General features: G+C 40.1%; 2 protein-coding genes across 2 annotated transcripts; both read right to left on the bottom strand.

Moving 5' to 3' along the window:
• Positions 1 to 3,804: 3,804 nt before the first annotated feature.
• Positions 3,805 to 7,521, bottom strand: LOC139918783 (regulator of G-protein signaling 21-like). The gene is made up of 5 exons (XM_071908255.2): positions 6,863 to 7,521; positions 6,381 to 6,440; positions 6,004 to 6,068; positions 5,728 to 5,894; positions 3,805 to 5,423 (listed from the first exon to the last, which is right to left on the bottom strand). The coding sequence occupies exons 1-5, from the start codon at positions 6,940 to 6,942 to the stop codon at positions 5,235 to 5,237; spliced, it is 561 nt and encodes a 186-aa protein (XP_071764356.2). The 5' UTR covers positions 6,943 to 7,521; the 3' UTR covers positions 3,805 to 5,234.
• A 3,255-nt stretch (positions 7,522 to 10,776) lies between these two features.
• On the bottom strand, positions 10,777 to 14,468 carry LOC139918786 (regulator of G-protein signaling 21). The gene is made up of 5 exons (XM_071908259.2): positions 14,311 to 14,468; positions 13,944 to 14,039; positions 13,798 to 13,853; positions 13,251 to 13,417; positions 10,777 to 11,790 (listed from the first exon to the last, which is right to left on the bottom strand). The coding sequence occupies exons 1-5, from the start codon at positions 14,385 to 14,387 to the stop codon at positions 11,605 to 11,607; spliced, it is 582 nt and encodes a 193-aa protein (XP_071764360.2). The 5' UTR covers positions 14,388 to 14,468; the 3' UTR covers positions 10,777 to 11,604.
• Positions 14,469 to 21,266: the final 6,798 nt, after the last annotated feature.

Raw genomic sequence — 21,266 nt, 5'->3', positions numbered from 1 at the left:
ATTTCCGCTGGGTTTGATTCACAAGCTGTGCATTCTACCAGATAATTTGTTTCATTTTGTCCCATTAAATGATTATGCAGTCTCACTGTTGAAGTGACAGTGCTATCGAAAAAGGTACACTAACACATGGGAGAAGACTACGCCATTGTGTCAGTACTAGCTCGTTGCATGCTTACTGCCTGCTATTGTTTACTTCTGCTTTCCGAAAATGGAAGTGTGAAGGGCCTAGTATGGGCAAGTTGGCCAGTGGTCCCAAAAATTTGGTGTATGGATGAGTAGATTCTCAACAATAAGAAGAACAAAATAGTGTCTGTATGTGCCCTTGTTTAAGCAGAATATTCACATCTAGTCTGGAAGCACTGTACTGTGGGGCCATAATGTATTCCGTGAAAATTGTTTTTCACACCAGAAATCTATGTGAGTTATGTTGATCTTTTCAAATGAAAAATGTTCAGCATTCCAGTAGGAACCACAGAAAGTCTATACTCAGGCTGTTTTAACTGTATTTCAAGCATCTATTTGTGTGTTTCAGAGATTGAGAGAGAGAGAGAGGGAGACAGAGAGAGAGAGGGAGAGAGAGAGAGAGAGAGAGAGAGAGAGAGAGAGAATTACAGAGAATGCACACCCAGATAGAAAGAGGCAAAACAGAAAATTTTTTCGTGAAGTCGATTGTTCTGGCAAAAACTGAAAGCTGCAACGCTGAATTTCAGCATCCACATGTGTTGTGTCTGTGCCCAGGCCATTTGTGCTTGTGCTGCCAAACATAATGACTGTCTTGTATATTCATATGAGTGAACAGAGTTTGTCCAGCCCCTTGCCTGTACTGTCAGGCTGTGGCTTATTATTCTTTTGTATATTGTATTTTGGGTTGCTGTGGTAGAGTGTTAGGTATTTGCGTGTGTGGTTTTGTTAAGTAATTCCTTTGCATGTTATATTTTGGGTTGCTGTGTTTTCTAGGTTGCAGTGTTAATTTGCATGTAATGTTTTGTTTACTGATTTTTCCTGGATTGAGTTGAATGGAAACAGCTGACCCCAATACAGACTGATTTATTCACTGATTTATTCACACGGCGGCCATTTTGAACACACTTCAACATATAAGTGAGGACTTCAGATAGATGAACGGTTACCAGATAGCAACATTGACAACAACTGCCTGAATTTAGCAGGAAGTTAGCTAGTTAGCTTACTGGTTAGTTAGCTACTAGCTAGCAGCCTAGACTAGACTCTGGTAGAGATAACGAGCCAAATACATTAAAATGTGAACCGATATCCCTCTGATTCTTGAGATACATTTGTTTCTGATATGTTTTTCAGTGTGAATCTGTGAAATACTAAGTGTAGAGCAGTTGGACCTGCTCTTCCAGAGTTTCCCACCCTGAGTGTTCAAAATGGCCACGTTGAGAGGCCATACTCTCACGTAGACGGCAAGACCCTCAGCTATTCTAGACTACTGCCTCGGTAACATTCTTTTAGCCACTGAGAACATTTTAAGAACTTTAATGTTTTAATTTTTTATCCTCTTGCATTTTTACTGAACATTTTAAAGACTTTTATTTTTTATCCCGCTTGGGTTTAACACTTCCAAGGCCTTGTTTTTATTTGCTAATTGTAATAAACATATGTTTATGCTCCAACTCCTCTTGTCCTGGGTTACTAAGTACCGCTCACCTCCCGAGAAAAGAACTTGAAATAAGGTTATCTGTTGGTGGTCAATTTGTTAAGCTTCACTGTAAATTTAGTCACTAGCCGGCCTTTTTACAATACCATACCAATGTATTGTACTGTTCAAAATCAAGTGTCAAAAATATAAAGGTAGAGTGAGACTAACTGTGATGATTTGTTGGATAGTTGAGTACATTTTCATTTTTTTTCCCGTTATGTTTGCTATAGTACAAAATTAAGCGGATTTGTATGTAAATACTGTGAATCTTGGATAATCACAAATTACGGTTTTGGTGCAAATTATGTTGGTCATACCAATAATCTATGTGAATCCCTGTGTGACCTAAACTAACCCCAACTAACTGTCAATTAAATGTGTGACACTCATTAAATTTGAATGGATATCAGCAAAACAAACAAAATATGCAAGGAGAAAATGCTAATTATTGTAATTTCTAACATACAGTACAATCTAATGAATGTTTCACTATGTAGTGAGCAAGGGTAAAATTGTGAGAAAATCTCATGTCTTCTCACAATGACTAATTTCATAAGAAACTGGAACTTCGGGCCTTCCTGTTTCTAAAACTGCAGATATCAATGCTGTATTTCATTTTCAAGTCAACAGATGTCTCTCACTGATAAAATAAAAGGATAACAGGAAACTGCAAGTAACCAATGTCCTTTGTCAAATATCAGAGAACATTTGTATTTCGACATAAACTTCCCCACAAACTGTGACAATCGAGAGCCAAAACTCAAAGCCAACAATTTAAAGCTCAAAGCCATGATTTAGGGTGATTCTTCTTGGATTCCAGATTCTACTTGATCCTATGATTTTTCAAACTAGTGCTTATGCGTTATTCTGATAATGAACTGTGTGAACTTGTTTAAAGTTGTATACTGCAGTCTCACAAACCTCCAATGTCACAAACCTTCAGCTTCAGTAAATGCGAAGCTCAACAATTACGCAGCGAATGCCTTCAATTAGCGACAGTACCCTATATATAGAGTCCTTGACACAGACTTCCTGGCAGAGAAAAAACTGAAAAACTGAAATTGTATTAATAAACAATAAACCGTATTGTTGGTTTGTGCAGTTTGCTCTTCTCCAAAACTGTACTGTAACATTGCTATTAGGAAACGTTCGTACGTCTAGTCATCTAACGTAGCACTGGGAACTTTCCCACATCATTCTCATACATAAAAAAGCTATTTTTACATGGTTTTCTCCATATATGTAATGGCAATCAAATTTGATTTGATTTGAAAGAACCCACAGCGCTAACCCCTTTGGTTACATAATCATGCGAACGGATGGTACATTTCTCAAGTTTTGATTCATCACTTCCTTTGGGCAGAGAATTTCCCAGAGATTTCCCACCAGCGATCATACCCGACACCGGAATTTCTTTTGGTGGCAAACAGGGCAAATCTACAGCGTCTCTATTAGTGGGGATGGGACGCTCTTCTCTGCTGCAGCCCCACATCTTCATTTGGGCTGATACATGTGACGGGTGTATTTTGACATAAAAGTCTTGCCTAGTGTGGCTTGAAGGGAGGAAAAAAGGTTATGTAAGGCAGAAAATGCCTTTAATAGGAAATAATAACCTCGGTCTGCTGATTAGCTTCACTGCACCTGCAACTGTTTATGGTTCTTTTTAAACTTAGTGTATATATAGATTTGTTTGGAGATTGGTGTCAGATCGCACTCCGTCACCAAACGGGATGGACTGTAAATTCAGAGCGCAATCCGCATTCCTGCATGTCACCTATTCAGAGCGTCAAGAGCGAACTCCAAGGCCAAGGCGTCTTGCCAGTAAGGTAGCAGCTACTCCACAACAGTGAGAATAAGTCTCGGTGAGGCCAGAACTTGGCACGGACTCTATATTTCCATGCTTGTGGGAGGGAGTATCAGTTTAAACACGTAACTGACAACAATTATGTAATCTGAAATGTTCATTAATCCCTCTGATGTTGTGAGCTCTGGGCCCGTAGAGGCGCACTGCTGTCTTCTTTAAACAGCATTTATGAACGCACGCCGAGTTAAAAAGCCATAATGTGAGTGAGTGAGGCCAAACTGGAGGAGACCTCTAGTCTGGATGGGGTTACTAAAGAAGTTCACTTTGTTCCAAGAAGCTATTTGAATAATTTAATGGCATCCAAATCACTACCATTTTTTCACAAGCACTTCAATAGTCTACAACAAACTTTGTACTCAAATGGTGACAATGCACAATAAATAATACATTGTTTAACTCTTAAGTTAACGTAAGTATCAACTCCCTAGTAATACATTCAAACAACATGCTTCGGGAGGCAATAAAAAGGCATATTCTCAGGATATACAAGGAGAGTAAAATGTTACCATGCAATGTGAAACATCCTATTTCTATAATAATTCCACTCAAATAATTTAGAACTGAAAATCAACTCTTCATGTCTTGTTGACATTTCACTATAGTAAGAATTAAGTTGAGGCTGATATTTTGGGCTGCTATAAGCCTTTTGTTAAAAAAAGTCCGACATTGGTCCACCTCTGACATGATGGATATGATGCAGTTTGTTTGATGACACGTTTATTGTATGTAAACTGTATAAGTGTAATACTACACTGGTTGTGTATGCCCTTAACTTAAATCCCTTCTAATGTGACATATTGATCAGATTCCACACAAATGTGTGAATATGCTTTATTATGATCATAAACATTAGGGTTTCGATGGAGAAGGAATCTGACTGCTTAGATTTTTTTTGGCATGAAAATGCTCAAAATTCAATATCTTGAATATCATCACAAAATATCTGCTATTGGCAGCTATATGGGTTCAGCCCATATCGGTTGAACCCTAGTGAGAATCTCCTCTAAAAGTGTCCCAGAATGCCGCTTGATGAGCTGAGTGGCCTTCTGGAACGCTTTACTAAGGATGACATATCACTATTGAGTCCTCCGTCCACCATGGATTTGTTGTCTTCCTTAGCGCAGACATCAGATACGTTGCCAAAGATAAATTCTTTCAGCAACGGCCCATTCTGTGGCAGCGACAGTTAAAGGATACAGCTTGTAAATATTCTCTCTCTCACACAGACGCGCACACGCACACACACACATTGCATCTTACATCCTCTATCTTTATCTGCACAGGAAACACCTCCGCAAAGATGGGCGAAGGAGGGCCTGCTGCACGGTTTGCTGACGCAGCGCTGCGGTCAGAGCGGGCGTCAGCCGCCCAGTGATTCATTCATTGTCAAACACGTTCAATTCATCTACGTACACAAACTTATCATCCAGTGCAAACACACATAAAGAGCTGTTATCATTATTGGCGGGGTTCTTTTTTTGTCCTTCTTCTTCTCCTCTTGTTTAGATAGTCCTCAGGTGCAAGGTGCTCAGTGTGGGGATCCTCCACAGTTCGCTTCTGGATCTAGCGGCGACGCCGAGGTTTACGGCCTCCGAGCTGGGCCGACCCTCCTTCCTCCCTTCCTGCGGTCGCTGCTCCCTCCTGAAGGAGCCCAAGCATTCCAGTTAGGGTTTTTTATGTTCTGTCCCTCTCCCCTTGGCGGCGTTCTCATCCCTTCGTGGCGTCGGCGGCGAGGTTTTCCAGGAGGGTTCTATAAATGTCCGAGCGGAGGAACCGCGGGTACGAGTCTCTCTCCATCAGCCCGTAAACTATCTTCTGAGCGTCGTCGAAGCAGTGCACAGTGGGAGTCTTGACGCTCCTCTTGATCTGCTCACGGGTGTGATAGTCGATGTTGATCTGGAGCGAGTCGGAGAGAGAGAGAGAGAGAGAGAGAGAGGAATGAGGGGAGGTCGGAGCCAAGAGTTGGAGATTCTACATTATGCAGACTCCTCTACATTTTGCAAACTCTCTCAGCGCTTGATATGGCATCTTTATTATTCTGTCTGAGATAACAGTCCGTGGGGAATCGAGTATGTGTAAGAGAGTGAGAGTGTGTGTGAGAGAGAGAGAGAACTGACAGAGAGAAAGGGTGGGAGAGAATATGAGCCTCTGTGTATTTGTCTGATTTTATTATAAGAAATATAAGTTTTATCAAAGTTACCTCTTTGGGAGATTCCGCCTTGATGAACTGTTCATAGATTTTCTTGGCCCGCGAGGACATTCTGAACGAAGACTTGATTTTCTTGTAGTCCTCACACGTGAGCCAGAACTCTATATTCTCATCGCTGAATTCAGATTTCAGAAAGGAGCGAAAAGTAGCCAGTCCATCTGAGGAAAGCGCAGAAAAACATCAGTTATTCTCTTAAATCGGTTATTCTCACAAACATCATTTACTTTTCTCAAAGAATTCTCATCCTCGGGGGGAAAGGCAACCTACATTTAGACTCGAGAAGCTTTTCCAGTGACTGTGACCATTGTTGGGTATCTTCTAAACTTAGCCTGCTGGGAGAGAATGCAAGGGATTACTCAACCGGAATCAAATTTGGGTGAAAGAAAGCCGCTATGCAAAGTCATGCAAAGCAAGGACACCAGAAGCAGTCTAATCAAGAAAGCATTACGGATGCCACTTATCAAATTCTTATAAAAAAATGTCAAGCCATTGGACATGTCGGCGTGTGCGCGGGCCGTGCCAAAGCAAACACGGTGTCCCTAGTTCATTTGAATCCTTTCAAAATGCCATAGATGGAAATGATAGGAGCTGGCTGGCTATTTTAAAACTGAAATGTATGCAAAACACTCAATAAGTCTCCTTACCTCTCCGAGCTTGACGAGTGTGAGAACATGCACTGGAGTCGGCACATAAAGTTCTTTCCACTGTGTAGAGATAAGAATTATATTAATATAGCCATCCTGGATTTACTGCTGTATATTTAGTTTCGAGTGAAGATGTCAAAGCATGTCAGGCATTTCGCAATTAGAAAAGACAGCATGCGGCATAGTAAAGTTAGATAACATTATTGCCTTTGTACTATTTTCAGAAGATATTACCCTGAAGCCTCCATAGATAGTTCTAGATGTTTCTAGAGTGTCGAGCGTCTTTGGCAATGATCTTTGTATGCGTGCACTTGTGTTTTTACATGCCGTTGTTCCTTAACTGGATGAATTATCTGACCAATTTTGTGTGAGCTGCTCTACAGACACCAACTAAAATCAACCAAATTCCATCAAGTATCGCCAATCCGACACATTCATCCCGAAACCCCCGGCACTCCGCTAAAAGTAGAAGTTTCACTCACATGTTCTTGTTTCTCTTCCTGTCATCTCTGTCCATGATGAAGCGCTGTGTGTTGGCCGGTTCGACGGTTAGGCTGGGCATTGTCTTGTTAAGTCCGCGCTCTCAGGCTCCCGGTCCTGGTCATGCTGCGGCTGAGAGACACTCAGGAGGGTTCCCCCGCGACGGCGCTCTTTATACCCAGGTCTCCTGTTGCCACGGGGCTGCTGGGATACATCAGCGGCTCAAGCCCGGAGAGAGAGAGGAAGCACCCTTTCCTCCTCCTCCTCCTCCTCCTTTTCCTCTCCTCCTACCTCACTCTTGCTAGAAACAACAACACATACTCGCACTGTATTTATCCCTCCCTTCCCCCTGCTCTCTTACTCCCTATTATGTCTCTCTCTGTGTATCCCTCCTTTTCTTGTCCTCCCTCCCTCATTTTTGAACTCCTTCCCTCCTCCTCCTCCTTGTTTTCACCGGACAAGTCAAACAGACAGCGCTGGTGAGCTCTCCGCTCTTGAAAGCATGCTGTGTTCAAATTATTTTTAGGCTGGCAGCACAGATGCAAATGACAGTAACAGTGACTGTGATAAGCAAATCGTGACCTTCGCTCGCTGTGTGTCTCGGTAGCCGACTGAAATGTAATTAGGACGTTAAGCCTGTCAAAGACAAATGGAAAGATTGTTCTTCTTTTTTACCCCACTCCTGCCTCTCTTCTTTCCTTTGTTAGAAATGTGAGGGTGCAGCTATCTAAGAAAGGGGAAACAGCAAATCGATTGCAACAGTGAGACTCAATGAAGCTACAGGATGTTAGCAAGATTGTCAGATTATCGCATCGTGACCATTCCCTTGTTTCAGCCACAAAACTATTACTTCATTGACCAACACCTCCAAACATATGGTTAGGCTGTAGACTGAAAACCTGAAGTGGAAGGCAGAATATGCATGTCTGTGTGCGTGTGTGTGTTGTACCAAATGTCCTTACAAGGGTAGAATGAGGAAAATCCACCAAAGTGAGGACATTTTGCCAATCCTCACTCCTAAGGGGTTAGTATTGTGTTAGGATTTGGGTTAAGATTAGATTTTGGATCAAGGGTTAAAGTTAGTTTAGGATCAGGACTTTGATGTTGGGTTAAGGTTAAAATTCGGATTAGGTTTAGGTAAAGTTTAGGGTTAGACGTGTCCTGGTGAGGGTTAAGGGTAGGGAGGTTGAGGTTAGGGAACGAAGGTCCTCACAAGTACAGTAATACAAATGTATGTGTGTGTGTCTTTGTGTGAGAGAAAGCGAGAGGGGAGCAACAGAGTGAGAGAGGAGAGATCACGAATCAAGCATCCATCCATGACAGCTCACCTGAGTATTTTGCTAACAGTTGGGGTAAACTATGCTATCAAACAGCTCAATGCAATCTAACCAGGGTCAATAAATTACAATATCGACTGAGAAATTACCAGAAGTAAGTTTAACCAGTCAGGTTGAAGTGCTGGTCTCCTGGTAGCAACACTTCCATGTTATTGTCGAGGTATGTGGTGAAGATTTTCCTTGACACTGACCTGTTCTGTTCAGGGAAAGAGTGGGCGACCAAAATATGTTTCTCAAGTAAAATTACTGGTTTAAAAATCGACTTTAAAGTAAAAAGTAGCTCATTTCAAATGTACTTTGAAAATACCTATCCTCATGATTTAATAACATAACTACATTGATTTTTATTTTGCAATTAGCCATCCAACTAGCTAACAAGGCTCGCAAACTAGTAATTCTATCGCTGGTTAAACTGCTTTTTGGTTTATGTTAACTAAGCTGCTATCATGGATACATTTGAGCTTTTAATGTCATGGCTAGTTAATATTTCCTCTTCATGCTTGTGCAGGTTTGATACAGGTGGAATTTATGATTAGCCAGTTTCTGGTGCAATGCTTTTGGAGAACTTACAAAATGTATGTTCTGTAATGGATTCAGTGTAAAATGTAGTGAGGTAAAATACTTCAGTCAAAATATATTTAAGTAAAATTACTGACTTAAAAACAAACAAATTACAAGTAGGCTACACAAAACAGCTACTTCATTACAGTAACAAGAGTAAATGTAATTCATTACTTCCACCCTCTATGTGTTTCACAACCAATAAATGTTAGGTTCAGAGGAGGGGAGGCGGATCTATCAGCAGCAAACTGAAAGGATAAGAAAAGAAAGGAGAAATGATTTAGAAGGTGATTTCAGACTTTTCACGTCAGTGTCTTAATATCTGAAGGTGGTAAGCGCCCTTACATTATGTCTCCATGTTTTTCAGCCTTTCACTGTTCACCCCTGAGCACCCACTGCTCACCACCCGGCGGCACAGGCTGTCCTGTCACCGATGCTGCCCTTTGGCTTGGCTTCACTGATGTAGCGCTCCATGTTTTGCCCAAAGACGGGTATAAGTACTGAAGCGTTGCTAAGAGTCACCAAACAGTGTGAACCTAACGGAGCTGTCCGTCACACTTGATTTCACAATAAGAACAAAGAACAAATGTTCAATACTGAGCTACCTTTACATGTAGTGGTACACACAATTACAGTATAGAGCAACTTGATCCTATAGGGGTTAAAGCAGATGCAATGTAGTCTGGTGTTCAGATCTGTTAGCAAAGTTCCTTAAGTGTGACTGTCTTGAGTAACACCATGCCACAGACAGTAATGCACCATTCATTACTCACTTCCCTTTTGCTACCATGGTAACTGTGTTGGGCTATGAGAAAACACTGACAGATTGTGTGTGAAGAATAGCGCACCATGTGATGCAGGAGATGTGAGACCTTTGTCATTTATCAGGAACATCCCCTTGCAGCCCAGTGTACCCAGAGTGACGTTTGCTATTAAAATAACTACAGTACTCAGTGTAATACAATCTCATATATTAGACTATCCATTTATTGTAATACCTGCTGTGACTTAGCAAACACCCCAGTTGTACCCTGCCTAAGCAATGGTGTTTGGTGGTAGCTCTTTTCCAGAATGACTTACATTTTAGCAAGGGTGGACCCAGTGGGAACTGAACCCCTAACCCCTGCCATGTTCAACTTATTGAGCTACAAAACCACATTTAACCCAGATATAAAAAGCAATCAGTGCCTGCAAAAGTGGACCACTGACCCATATAACTTTTAGAAGTGAAATATGAGAACCTCATGAATGTGGGCTTTTACTTTGATGATTGAGGGCATTTACTCACTAATTCTCCAATACTTTCCTTTGAGTGGAATATTAAATAGACATCTTAGACTTTTACCAGAGTAGGCTACTACTACTCTTCCAGGGTATTTCAGATTATATTTAAGTAAAGCATTTGTGTACCTCACCCATCACGGTCTGTGGGTGATGAGATTATTCTCCTAACAAGGGGCCACATTCAGGCTGATTCGTTGCGCATCAGGTTGTCTGATGACTCCAATCCACCAGCCAGTGTTCTAGGTCACACCCCCCGAGTTATTATTAGCTGCCTCAGTACTCCTTTTTAAGGCACTTTTTAAGGCACAACATTCAGGAATAAGGCCTTTTTCAGAAAGGGGTCAAGGGTGGCAGGGGTATATTTTTCCAGCTTGGTAACCCTCTTGCTGTCTTGGATACTCCTCTCTTCGCCTAATTAGTGGAGACATCAGACATGTGACCAAAACAGAATTATTGCTCTGGTTGAGCAGTGGAAACTGCTTATCTTCGCCTCATGCCTATCCCCCGTCTCGAATTAGTCAGTGTCATTGAAAAAGATAAATGTAAACCTCATAACATTCTGATTTACTGTATGGAAATACAAATCTGCCCATTTAGGAATGGCCATGGGAATGAATCCAAAGTTGGAAAGTGAAATACATTTTGGAAATCATTAAGTTATAAAGTGTTGAATATTCAGTGTGGACTTTAATATGCATTTATTGTAAAGATGTGAGGAATGAAATAAAGAAACCTTTTGTTTCCATATGAAGAACTTTTAATGATATTCAAGGTCCTTTCATTCTGCATACCAGTATTCATTTCTTATTCAATTGTCAGCCAGCATGTGGCTACACAGCACTGTTCCTGAGTCCTTCCGTTACCATCCACTGCAATGTGTCACACTCACTGTATATTTCGAACAATACAAAAAACATTGCACGTCATATGAATCACCGACACATGCCAGTGGCATTCGTTTATCCCTACGTGCATATCCTCATGTCAGTTTCTCTCACATTACTTCTCACCTCTCACAATTCTATTTGTCCATTGTTGTTCCATCTTATTCTTATCATTTCATAAATATATCTTATTACCATCATAAAAAAATGGACAGATATTACACATTTTCAAAAAAAAGGTTTTAGATTCAGTTTTACAGCAAGTGAGAGATGTGCGCTCTCTGAGGAAAAGTCCTATGATTTGGGAGGATTGTCTCTGGTGCTTGGGTTAAAAAAATCATAGCCAAAAAGAAACAAACAAGAGCTACCACAAAAAAGCACTGACATTTATGTACATAAGGTGCAAAAGTGACACACTTGTGACACTCATGGACTTCCGTTTTTTTGTGTGTGGGAGTTTTGGTGGTTGCTTTCATTTTGAGTCTTCAGAAAAGTCTTTTTGAAAAGCAATGGCAACACTAGCACATGTTAGCACATTGCGTCGATAAAGTCACTTTCTGGATTTGGACTGGATGACATGAAGTTAAACCATGTCCTTGGGGGTGGGGGGTGGGGGGTGGGGGGTTCACCTGTTATACAGTTTAATTTCAGCAAAACAGGAAAAAGACAAAAGGTGAGCTACATGTACCACAGGGTCCTGGTCTTGCGCCGTAGACTCAGGTAAGCATCTGAGCGGAGGAACCTGGGACAAGAGTCTCTTTCCATCAACTGGTACACATGTCTCTGGGCCTCATCGAAGCAGGATACACTGGGTTCCTCCAAGGACGTCTTGATCTTTTCTCTAATATGGTGGTCAACATTGATCTAGGTGGAGAAACACATAGAAAACACACTGTATATACTGTATAAATGAGGTTACGTTCACACCAAGCATGTTTGGAGCGGTTTATTTGAACTCTGAAGCATTTACCCCTGTAGTTCATTTGTACAGAACAATGCTATTCAAGCTTTAGGTGGCACCAAATAACTGCACTGAGACTGCCTGAAAACGTGGGTCTCGGTCCTCTTCCAAGGATCGAGAACATAATCCGAAGCAACTACCGAAACTGTACTAGGACCCCAAAACACAAGGTTTTATGGGTAGAAGGAGACAGATGTTGATATGTGATAGCTAGCAGTTGCTCATGCTTGGAAAGCCTAGCATAACAAAATGAAGCAAGGCAAACCACGGCAAACCACAGTCTGGACTGATGCTCATACTCAGCTATTTCTTCATGTGTTCTAAACTGGTATGAGCACCAGAGAAGTCTTGAGATGTCTTGAGGTCCATTAAAAGCTGTGTGTGTGGTGTCATGAACCAAAAACACTCTCAATCCATTCTTACACCTTCATTTTCCAGCATCTCTCTGAGCCTTACCAAGAACAGGCTGTTTCTGTTGCTATGTCTTTAAGGCTCATTAATATTAACGAACTCTCTGTTCTGATTGGCTAACCGTTTCAACACCACAGCCCAGCAGTGACAGGTAGGGAAAATTTCCCTTCAACTCCGATGACCTGGGTTCAATTCTCAACTCATGAACCTTAACCAAATTGTTTTAGTTGCCTAACCATAACCAAAGTTTTATTTGCCTAAACCAAACCCTAACCTTAACCAAAGTTGTTTTACTTGACTAAACATAACTGTCAGCTAACCTTTCCACATGATGAAAAGGTGAAAATGATGTGTCCAATTCATATTGTCACATAATCCAATTTGTGATGGAGGAACGTAACTATAATTCATGTCTACAATAAGTAATGAGCATTTCAGAGTTCTTGCTCATTTACCGAACTTTTATGAGACTGTGTTGGTATAAACCAGGGCATTGCTGAAAAAGAGCAAATGGGCTCAGTCGACCTTCCATGAGTAAAAACCTAGACATGTGGGCTTTTAATTTTTCTAATGCAGATGAGGGCTGTAAAGATACAAATCTACCAGCAAATATATTGATGTTGAATCGATGTTGATTCAATGGCCTTAAGCAACCTTGAAAACCTGTGTAAATATCTCACCAAAATTAAAGTTGAGATGATCAAGACCTAAATATCTTGCTGATATGAGTTAAAATCAGATTTTTTTACCATGCCATAACATCATCTTTCAAAAATATTGTGTTCATTCGGATTGACGTTGAACTGGATGCCTCCAGCATGTCTCCATCCATCAAATGCTTGTTGGGTAAAGACAGAGCTAAAGCAATTTTATGTCTGCTGGCTATTCCTCCAGCTCCGTAATCTTTCTACCATAAAACATCAGAGCTGGTTTGACCGGCTGACAGACTGACCTCTCTGCAGGCTGTCGGATGGATGAACTCCTGGTAGATCTCCTCTGCTTTCCAGCAAAGATCATCCGGTGAGGTGGTCGCCCTGAAGTCTTCACATGCTAGCCAGAACTCCATGTTCTCTTCACTGAACTCAGACTGCAGAAAAGTACGAAATGCTGCTACATACTCTGTACAGGGGGAAGGATTTGGAAAAAGAGCATGTAATTATTACAACAGTCGAATTTGTCCTTTATTCCTTGTTTTGGAAGCTGGATAACATTCACGCTCATCTGCAAATACTTTGGATGATTTTTCCCTGGAATGTTTCATTTATTGAATGTACAACATTAACATATATATTAACATATTCATATTTAATAATATAGGATTTATCATGGATATTCTCCACATGAATACAATTGATGCTGTCACAACCCATATGGTGTTATATTATTGTAATCAAACTTATTCTTTTATGTATCTTATTGTATTCAGTTTTATTTTTTAATTGTTGTCTTTATTTGAAAATGCATCTCATGTCATATTTAAAGCAAGCACTGGTTCTTACTTTTATCCCGTAACAAGTTTTCCAGAGTAGGGTGGAGTTTATGGTCAGCTTGAGAGCTGTAATGAAGAAAAATGTAACAATTAATTCACACACAAATATATTGTTGTGGGAAGAGTCGGATATCTTTGCCATTACCACATACGTACCTGAGCTGTGAGGGACATGTATCATGGTTTGTTTTTTGCACCATAATACACTGGATGTCTGTCTTCCGTCTCGTTCGGCTTAGAACAATATCAATCCTGCAAAACAAATGATGTTGAAATCTTAACGCTTCACCATCATATAATTATAAACACCTATGACAATAAAGAATTACTTAAAAATATAAAGAATTACCCTATAACCCTATTACAATATGTATTAAAGCGAAAGTTGAAGTTGAATATGACTTGCATACACCTGAACAGATTTACTAAGTCTGATTTTCTTTCAAACAGCATTCAAATATAAAGCTATCCGCCTTTTAAAAGCTACCCAAATCATTGTAATTATCATTAGATACTGGCTCACCTTCTGGGCCGCTTCACATTTTGCATTAGATCCTTAAACTCATAGATCCGAATTTTTGAAAACAATAGTTTGGGCATTTTGGCATCGCTCAGAAATGTCCTTTGAGGAGCTAATGTTCTGTGTTATGGTGTCTGTAAATATTACAATCCCCTTTTGTGCACGCATTTAAGCTGGCAGGCAAGGTGTGATACTGTGACGCTGAGGGCCTGCTGGTACAGGTTCCTAAATACCAAGGGCATAAGCATTCTACCTGCTGCACTTTTGACTCACTTGCTTTTGTCATTGCCTCACAACTGTAAAATTCCAACAATGATACAGTATTTGTTTGACTTTCTCAGATTGCTAGGCAGCAGGGCTAAAGAAAATGTTTTGTATTCTGTGTGATGTATGCAGTATGTATATAGTAGTATGGCAAATTTCTGTATATTTTGTTTATTTTTGTGATCTTTTTTGTGGTTTTATGTATTTTATATAAAAAGCTCTATACTAAATTATCACCACAAGTTCACCTTTCAGTCTCTCGAAAATATAGGATAGGATTCATTCTATAAAATTGTTAGCATTTTGTCAACAATGCTATATTTTTAGTAGTAGTTTGTACAATCAATCATTTTTGTAAAAATAGTCATGACTTTCCAAATGATGGATATCCCATTTTCCATTTGTTAATGTGGATCCCCAAAGATTAAAAAAAGAACACAATGACAAAAACACTCAAAAAATGAACAAAAAAGGAAAGTAATTTGTTGTATCTACACAAAACACATCTAAGACCGTTTTTTTTTCTGTAGCTTGGCTACATAGACTAAGGGTGTCGAGCACCCAGATGGCACACAAGACTGATGAACAAACCTCTTAAATTATTTTACACCAGATAAAAACAGACACACAGAAATTGAAACATGTATTGAGACAAAAGAGTGCAGTGTGTGTAATGGCTTCAAGTGAGAAGGGAAGTCAATGGGAAGTTTCTACCTACCGAAACCAAGCAAGCAACCCAGACAATAAATCTCCTCTCAGAACATCTGTCATCATGAGAACGCCTTGTATCGCTATCACAAATGTATGCTCACACATCCATGCACTCACATCACACACATACAGTCTCCCACTTTTAAAGTGTGTGTATGTAAATCAGCATGCAGTAACCTCTCTTGTTCCATCAAATCCTGTGCCTTATCAGACAGACTGAAATAGCAGTGGAAATTTTATGAAAAGCAAAGCCAGTGTTCATGTGTGTGTGTGTGGGTGTGTGTGTGTGGGTAGGGGGTTGCTTTTGAGGATTCCCTCAGGGCTGTCGCCACTGTGTATAGTCAGTGATATGTTTGTGGTTGCGGAGAATGCTGAAAACATCGACTAGTGAGTGGGTATCTTTGAAACTTTCCACACCAAAGCTACCAGAGCTGCAGCAGATGCATGTGTGGGTGTGATGGACGGACAGGGAGGTGGCCTCTCAGCTGTGTGTACACCCTTTCATGTGTGTCTAATATAGCATGCGTGACTGAACACTACTTTCATTGGGGAGATAAGAAAGTCCCAGCTTCAAAGAATGCAAAAAAATACATTGATGACACATTGTTGCCACAGGTAGCAAGCAGGTAGCATTTTTAAACATCAATACATCAACATCAATTCATTGCGATACCTTGGTATAATTACCGTAACCAATGAGACCATGGTGGAGACCTCTATCTCATGTTGCAAAATAATGAAATAATGAATTATAACTGTTATAATAGTCATATTCAGCAATGTTGGTACACAACCATGTCAGTGTTTGAGACATGCAATACAGTTTTGGTCATCAAACTGTATTGCAATATTTCATTGAATAAATCTAATTTATTAATAAATGTACAACACTTTAGGCCTGATTCTCCATCATTCTCGCTGCTACATCATAGTGAGCACAATTCTTTACTAAAATTGTAAGATTAAGTGTCAGACAGTATTCTTTTATGATGACTTGGCACACTCTCTTGTCACTTAGTATGTGTTATCTTGGAAGTCAAAGAAAATAATGTTACCTAAGATGCCTCATCACGAATTAAAAGGAAACAAAAACAAACAAACAAAAAAATAGTTGGGGTACAGGGGGGTATGCTGGGGTAGGGGGGCCCCATAGCAAATTCTTGTACCCGGGCCCCTTGTAAACCTCTTACGCCCCTGCATTGTACATACTCTCTGGTGATACTGATGTCTGACGCCGAATCTCACTTTACACAGTTTAATGGCCCATTCTTTGTTAACATGAAGCGCATCGACTTTTGTTAACTGGTAGGAACTAGGCTAGCTGTGTTTATACAAGTGACAGCTGGATTCTTGCATCATTGCAGCCTCGAGGCAAGCCTGAGTTCATTAGGCATTTATGGATGTCATGAACGTACTATGTCATTGTCATATCGCAGGCATGATAGATATGTAATGAATGTGACATGTACATGCAGTCAGTGTAAATGGTTGCTACACAAGGTATAGACACAGAATCAATCCAGATATGATGCTGTTTGAACTGTAAGCAGGGTATATTTAGCTCATACAGTACGTCCAATTTTACAGTACAGATGGATACTCAATCAGGATAGGCACAGGGAGAGGTGTGGCATCTATGATGGCTGCTCCTATAGTACTAACAGAGGAAAAATGCAGGGTATGGGACTTCAGTGGCTGCCAGTGACACTCTGACTTCTCTCTGACCTGACCTAGCCTATAAGGATACTCCAAATTGACAGACGAGTGGGCTGTTGAATCAGATCTGAACAAGGATGAATGGCTGAGTCATAACCTCTCATCATTCGGCGGGTCTATTTCCTTTGGCAAGTTGATAGGCGCAGTCGTGGAAAATAGCTGATGACTATAACCACTGATACCAGAGCAAGTATCACTTCAGAGTATGGTCCTTTCTGTATTTCCACATGAAACACTCAGGTAAACTTGAATAGCATTTTCATTATTGTAATTAGTCAGTAGCCAAATATGATATTTTGTAAATTCTGAGTTATTTTATATAAACTACCAATATTTTTACATATGTAACAGACTGAACAGGAGTTTTCTCTTTGTTTGCAATGGTTTTTGTTATTCTTAACCCAAAACCAAATCCAGTAATAACAATAAGACCAACTGGTTGCAACAGAATCAGCCGTGTCTAATTTTGTTCTATTTTGTTACAGTCTCAGACAGAGTAATTACAACAAAAGGAGTTGTCATGCAAAGCGCTATATAGACATCGGAAGAAAGAATAAGCAAGAAGTCTTTCTCTTCTATGACTTTTGCAACTTTTGCATGCATGTCCTATCATATATGTTTAGTCTCTGTGTTGAAACCTCTCAAATTTTTACAACGAGGCTTTCTATTTCAAACATTTAAAGTGATAATCCCCAAGATTGTCGACACCTTTGGAGACAAGTGGTCATTGCTTTGGTGTTTTGCACTCAATGTATAGACACTGGCCCAACATAATGGACACTCAATGCAGATCGCAGCTTCTTATATTTCTTCTACCATCTTATATATATTTATTCCAAGCAAACCGCTGCTTCCGTAAAGGTAAAACACATCACGTCCTGTGCAGCAGAAAAGAGGAACCCCCTCTTAGGACTTTAGAACAGCAAATGTTAAAACTTTTTTAAACTGGCTATAAGTTGAATCACTACTGCATGGTATCAGTCGGCAATAGAGAGAAGCAAAACTGACATTTATTGATATGAAAAAGTTGCAGAGTATTACGCATCACCTGAGCTTTCACAGGGTCATGACACAGCAACTCACTAGCATTGTTATTAGGTGTCCATGTGTAGCTTATAAAATCAACATTGTGGCTTCTGGATAATGCAGTGGGCTATTAATTGAACCAAGGTATCATAAAAAAACAGAGGTCCAGGTTGACCATCTATAAAATGTTGTCCCTATATCATCGTCTTTAGGGCCATAGCATATAATTCAGAGGGAAAATAAGGTCATGCTTTCAACAAAAGTATGAATTGAGAGGCAGGCCATCCTAAAGTTTCTATTATTTTGAGGGTGAACTCATATACATTTTTCTACATTCACTTGCAGTTTGTTTCTGATTGTATGGGAAGAAGAAGAAGTGGACATACAGCAGTCACTGGCTCTCTGCCAGTCCCGTGTTATTCATACATGGGTCCAGCTATCAATGCCAGACTCTGTTCTCTGGTGACAGCATGAGGAAGACAAAACAAACTGTGTCATCTCAGGGAAAATAAATCAGATAATACGTTCCACTGACACACTGTGGTTGAAAAAAAAAAAAAGGAAAGATAAAGATAGCCATCTGACATGCTCAAGTTTGTCAAAACAGAGGTATCAATTGAACCTTTGTTCGTTTACATTCTTTTGGTATATAGCTGGAAAAAAAGGGGCTATTTTTAGACCAAGATTCATTGAGCTGCATCATTGAGCCAGTAAGTTTGTTAAGGATTTTTGTCTGCTTTGTTAATTTCTTAAACTGTTGAACTGTGTGTCCTCTTCCCTTTTCCTTGAAGGGTGGGACTACTATACCTTTTTTTCACAACATCTGGCCACACCGGAGATATTGACACACACACGCACACACACACACACACAGGCAGGCACACCGATAAGGGAGACAAATCACTATATTTTCATGTTTTCAGGAATTCTCATTTCCAGTTTCAGGAATTTGTCACGTGCTCGCTCTTTATATTCAGTATCTGGGTTCATTGCTCTATATATGTCACTTGTTCAATGAAATATGTTACTTGCATTAACCTCTTTAAGTGGTGCTACTGTTTATAATAATGTCCACATTTTAGGTGGTTTTCAATAAAGGGTACTTTTCTCAAAACCAATCCAATAAGTTGCCTTTGTACTTTGTTCTAGGAAGTCAGGAAGTCCCCTAGAACAGGGTTTTTCTAATGATTTTCGACTCGAGGACAGGAAAACAGTTTCTCCTTTCGGGTCTGTAGGACAGACATGTGATAGCTGTCTTTTCCCCTAAAGGACCAGCAGTTAACAAACCAGTTTACACATTAAAATTAACTGTAGAGAACTTTGGAAAGCAGATAGGAGGCTGGAATGCTTCTTAGCTGCCAGTGTTAAAGATTATAAGGTTGGGTGCTCTTTGGATTAAAAATGGGTCCTCTGGTAATCATGTGGAGAAAAGAGAGACCCCAGGCCCCCCAAAAATCTGTTACAAATCTGGCCAAATGGATACTCTGATGGGGTCGAAACACATTTTTAACTTATAATTATGACTAGCCAAGCAGAATAAAGGCTTTCTAATTGATTTTTGGAGTGCCGTGGATCTCTCTTTTTCCTACATAATAGTAGAGGATACTCCATGTCTACAGCAGATGCAACTGTCTCAGCAACCACTCGGCAACATCCCAGGGACTGGCGTGGGTCCCTAAACCTGACTTTAGGAAACACCAAAGAATAGCACCTCCATGCCGGTGCAAATGAAGCCTGGGTGGCACACTGGTATCAGGAGAATACAGTGTAATTAAAATTCTAATTTAGTTGGGGAGAGAGAGAGAGAATAGTTAATACTGTAATTAATAGCCTGTCCTGATGTGGATGGATGGACTGGAAGTCTTAATCTTAGGACATTACAATAGCCTAGACCAGTGTTTCTCAACGTGGGGTCTGGGGACCACCAGGGGTCCTTGAGAGGGTTCCAGGGGGTCCTCAGCAAACTGATGAATTATTAATCTTCAGCATTATTTCATTTACAAGAAGTGAACACAAGAGAATGTAGAAGAATGACTGTTTTGATCATAGTTTCACTGTTATCTCTCTACCTACAATACAGATAGTCATGGAATTCTGGACAAAATCATATCTAACAATAAAAATATTCTCAGATTTGGGTCCGACTGGGGTCCGTGGCTCTAATGTGGACTAAATTTGGGGTTCTTGATATGAAAAAGGTTGAGAATCACTGGCCTAGACTATACTACATCAACAGTGGTAATTATGGTCTGTGCATGCCATGCCCAGTTTGATCTTGTCAACATGTCTCTATCAGAAAGTGCATTAGGGTTTGTGGGCCAAATCTGCCCGATAAAACAAATGATCAGTATAAGGAGCATGAAATAAACCGTATTGTAAACTGGCCATGGTGGCTAGTGGATATTTAAAAAAAGTCAGAATTTAATAAGCTTCAAGGTCATTTCCATGCTAAAATCACAACAGAAAAACTCTCTGCTTTTGTCACAGTTATTTTTTACACCCTTCCCGATGTATTCATTATGGAGATGTACATCTGATGTCACTGGTTAGCAGTTGGGCAAAACACCTCTCACTCATTTGGTGGCAGTGGCATTTCTCGAGCTTACAAAAAATCAACATCATTTTGCCAATTGATTGATTTGCTGACTAAAACTGGCATTTCTCACAGTGGCAATATCCGCTTTGTATGCAATATCTCGCAGCATGTCCACACATCCGGCATTTCCTCTGATTATCGGCAATATCCCTGTTTCAACAGGAAACAGTGTATCGCCCAGTTTTTTGGACCTTTTCGGAGCCACTATTGTGACATTATTACACAATAATGAAAAATCCTGCAGTGTTTCGTCAGACTTTGTCTCTGATTGAAAGGACGTGTGCTTTGTGAGATATGAATGTTTGCAAGTGAAGAAGTATGGCACTTTCACTTTTGCTTGGTTTTTGGGCTACTCTGCTTCATACTAGATGAAATACACATATTGCTATATCATATTGTTACTGTATTAAAAATATGTCAGCGTGTCCTCGTGTGGCCAGGAGTTATTGTCTACTGAGTGTGTATGCAGTGTCTTTATTTGTGTGTGCTTGTTTGCTTGTGTGTGTGTGCAGTATATGCGTGTGCAGGCATCTTTATAATACATGTATTTGTGTAACATTTGCATTTGTTTGTATGTGTATGCGTGTGATCAAGCATGTAAATACAGATGCGCAGGTAACCGCAAAAGAAGAGTTAATGAGGGTGT

The sequence above is a fragment of the Centroberyx gerrardi genome, chromosome 9 (genome assembly GCF_048128805.1).
Source record: "Centroberyx gerrardi isolate f3 chromosome 9, fCenGer3.hap1.cur.20231027, whole genome shotgun sequence".
NCBI lineage: Eukaryota > Metazoa > Chordata > Actinopteri > Beryciformes > Berycidae > Centroberyx > Centroberyx gerrardi.
This window is presented reverse-complemented; position numbering and strand designations above follow the sequence as displayed.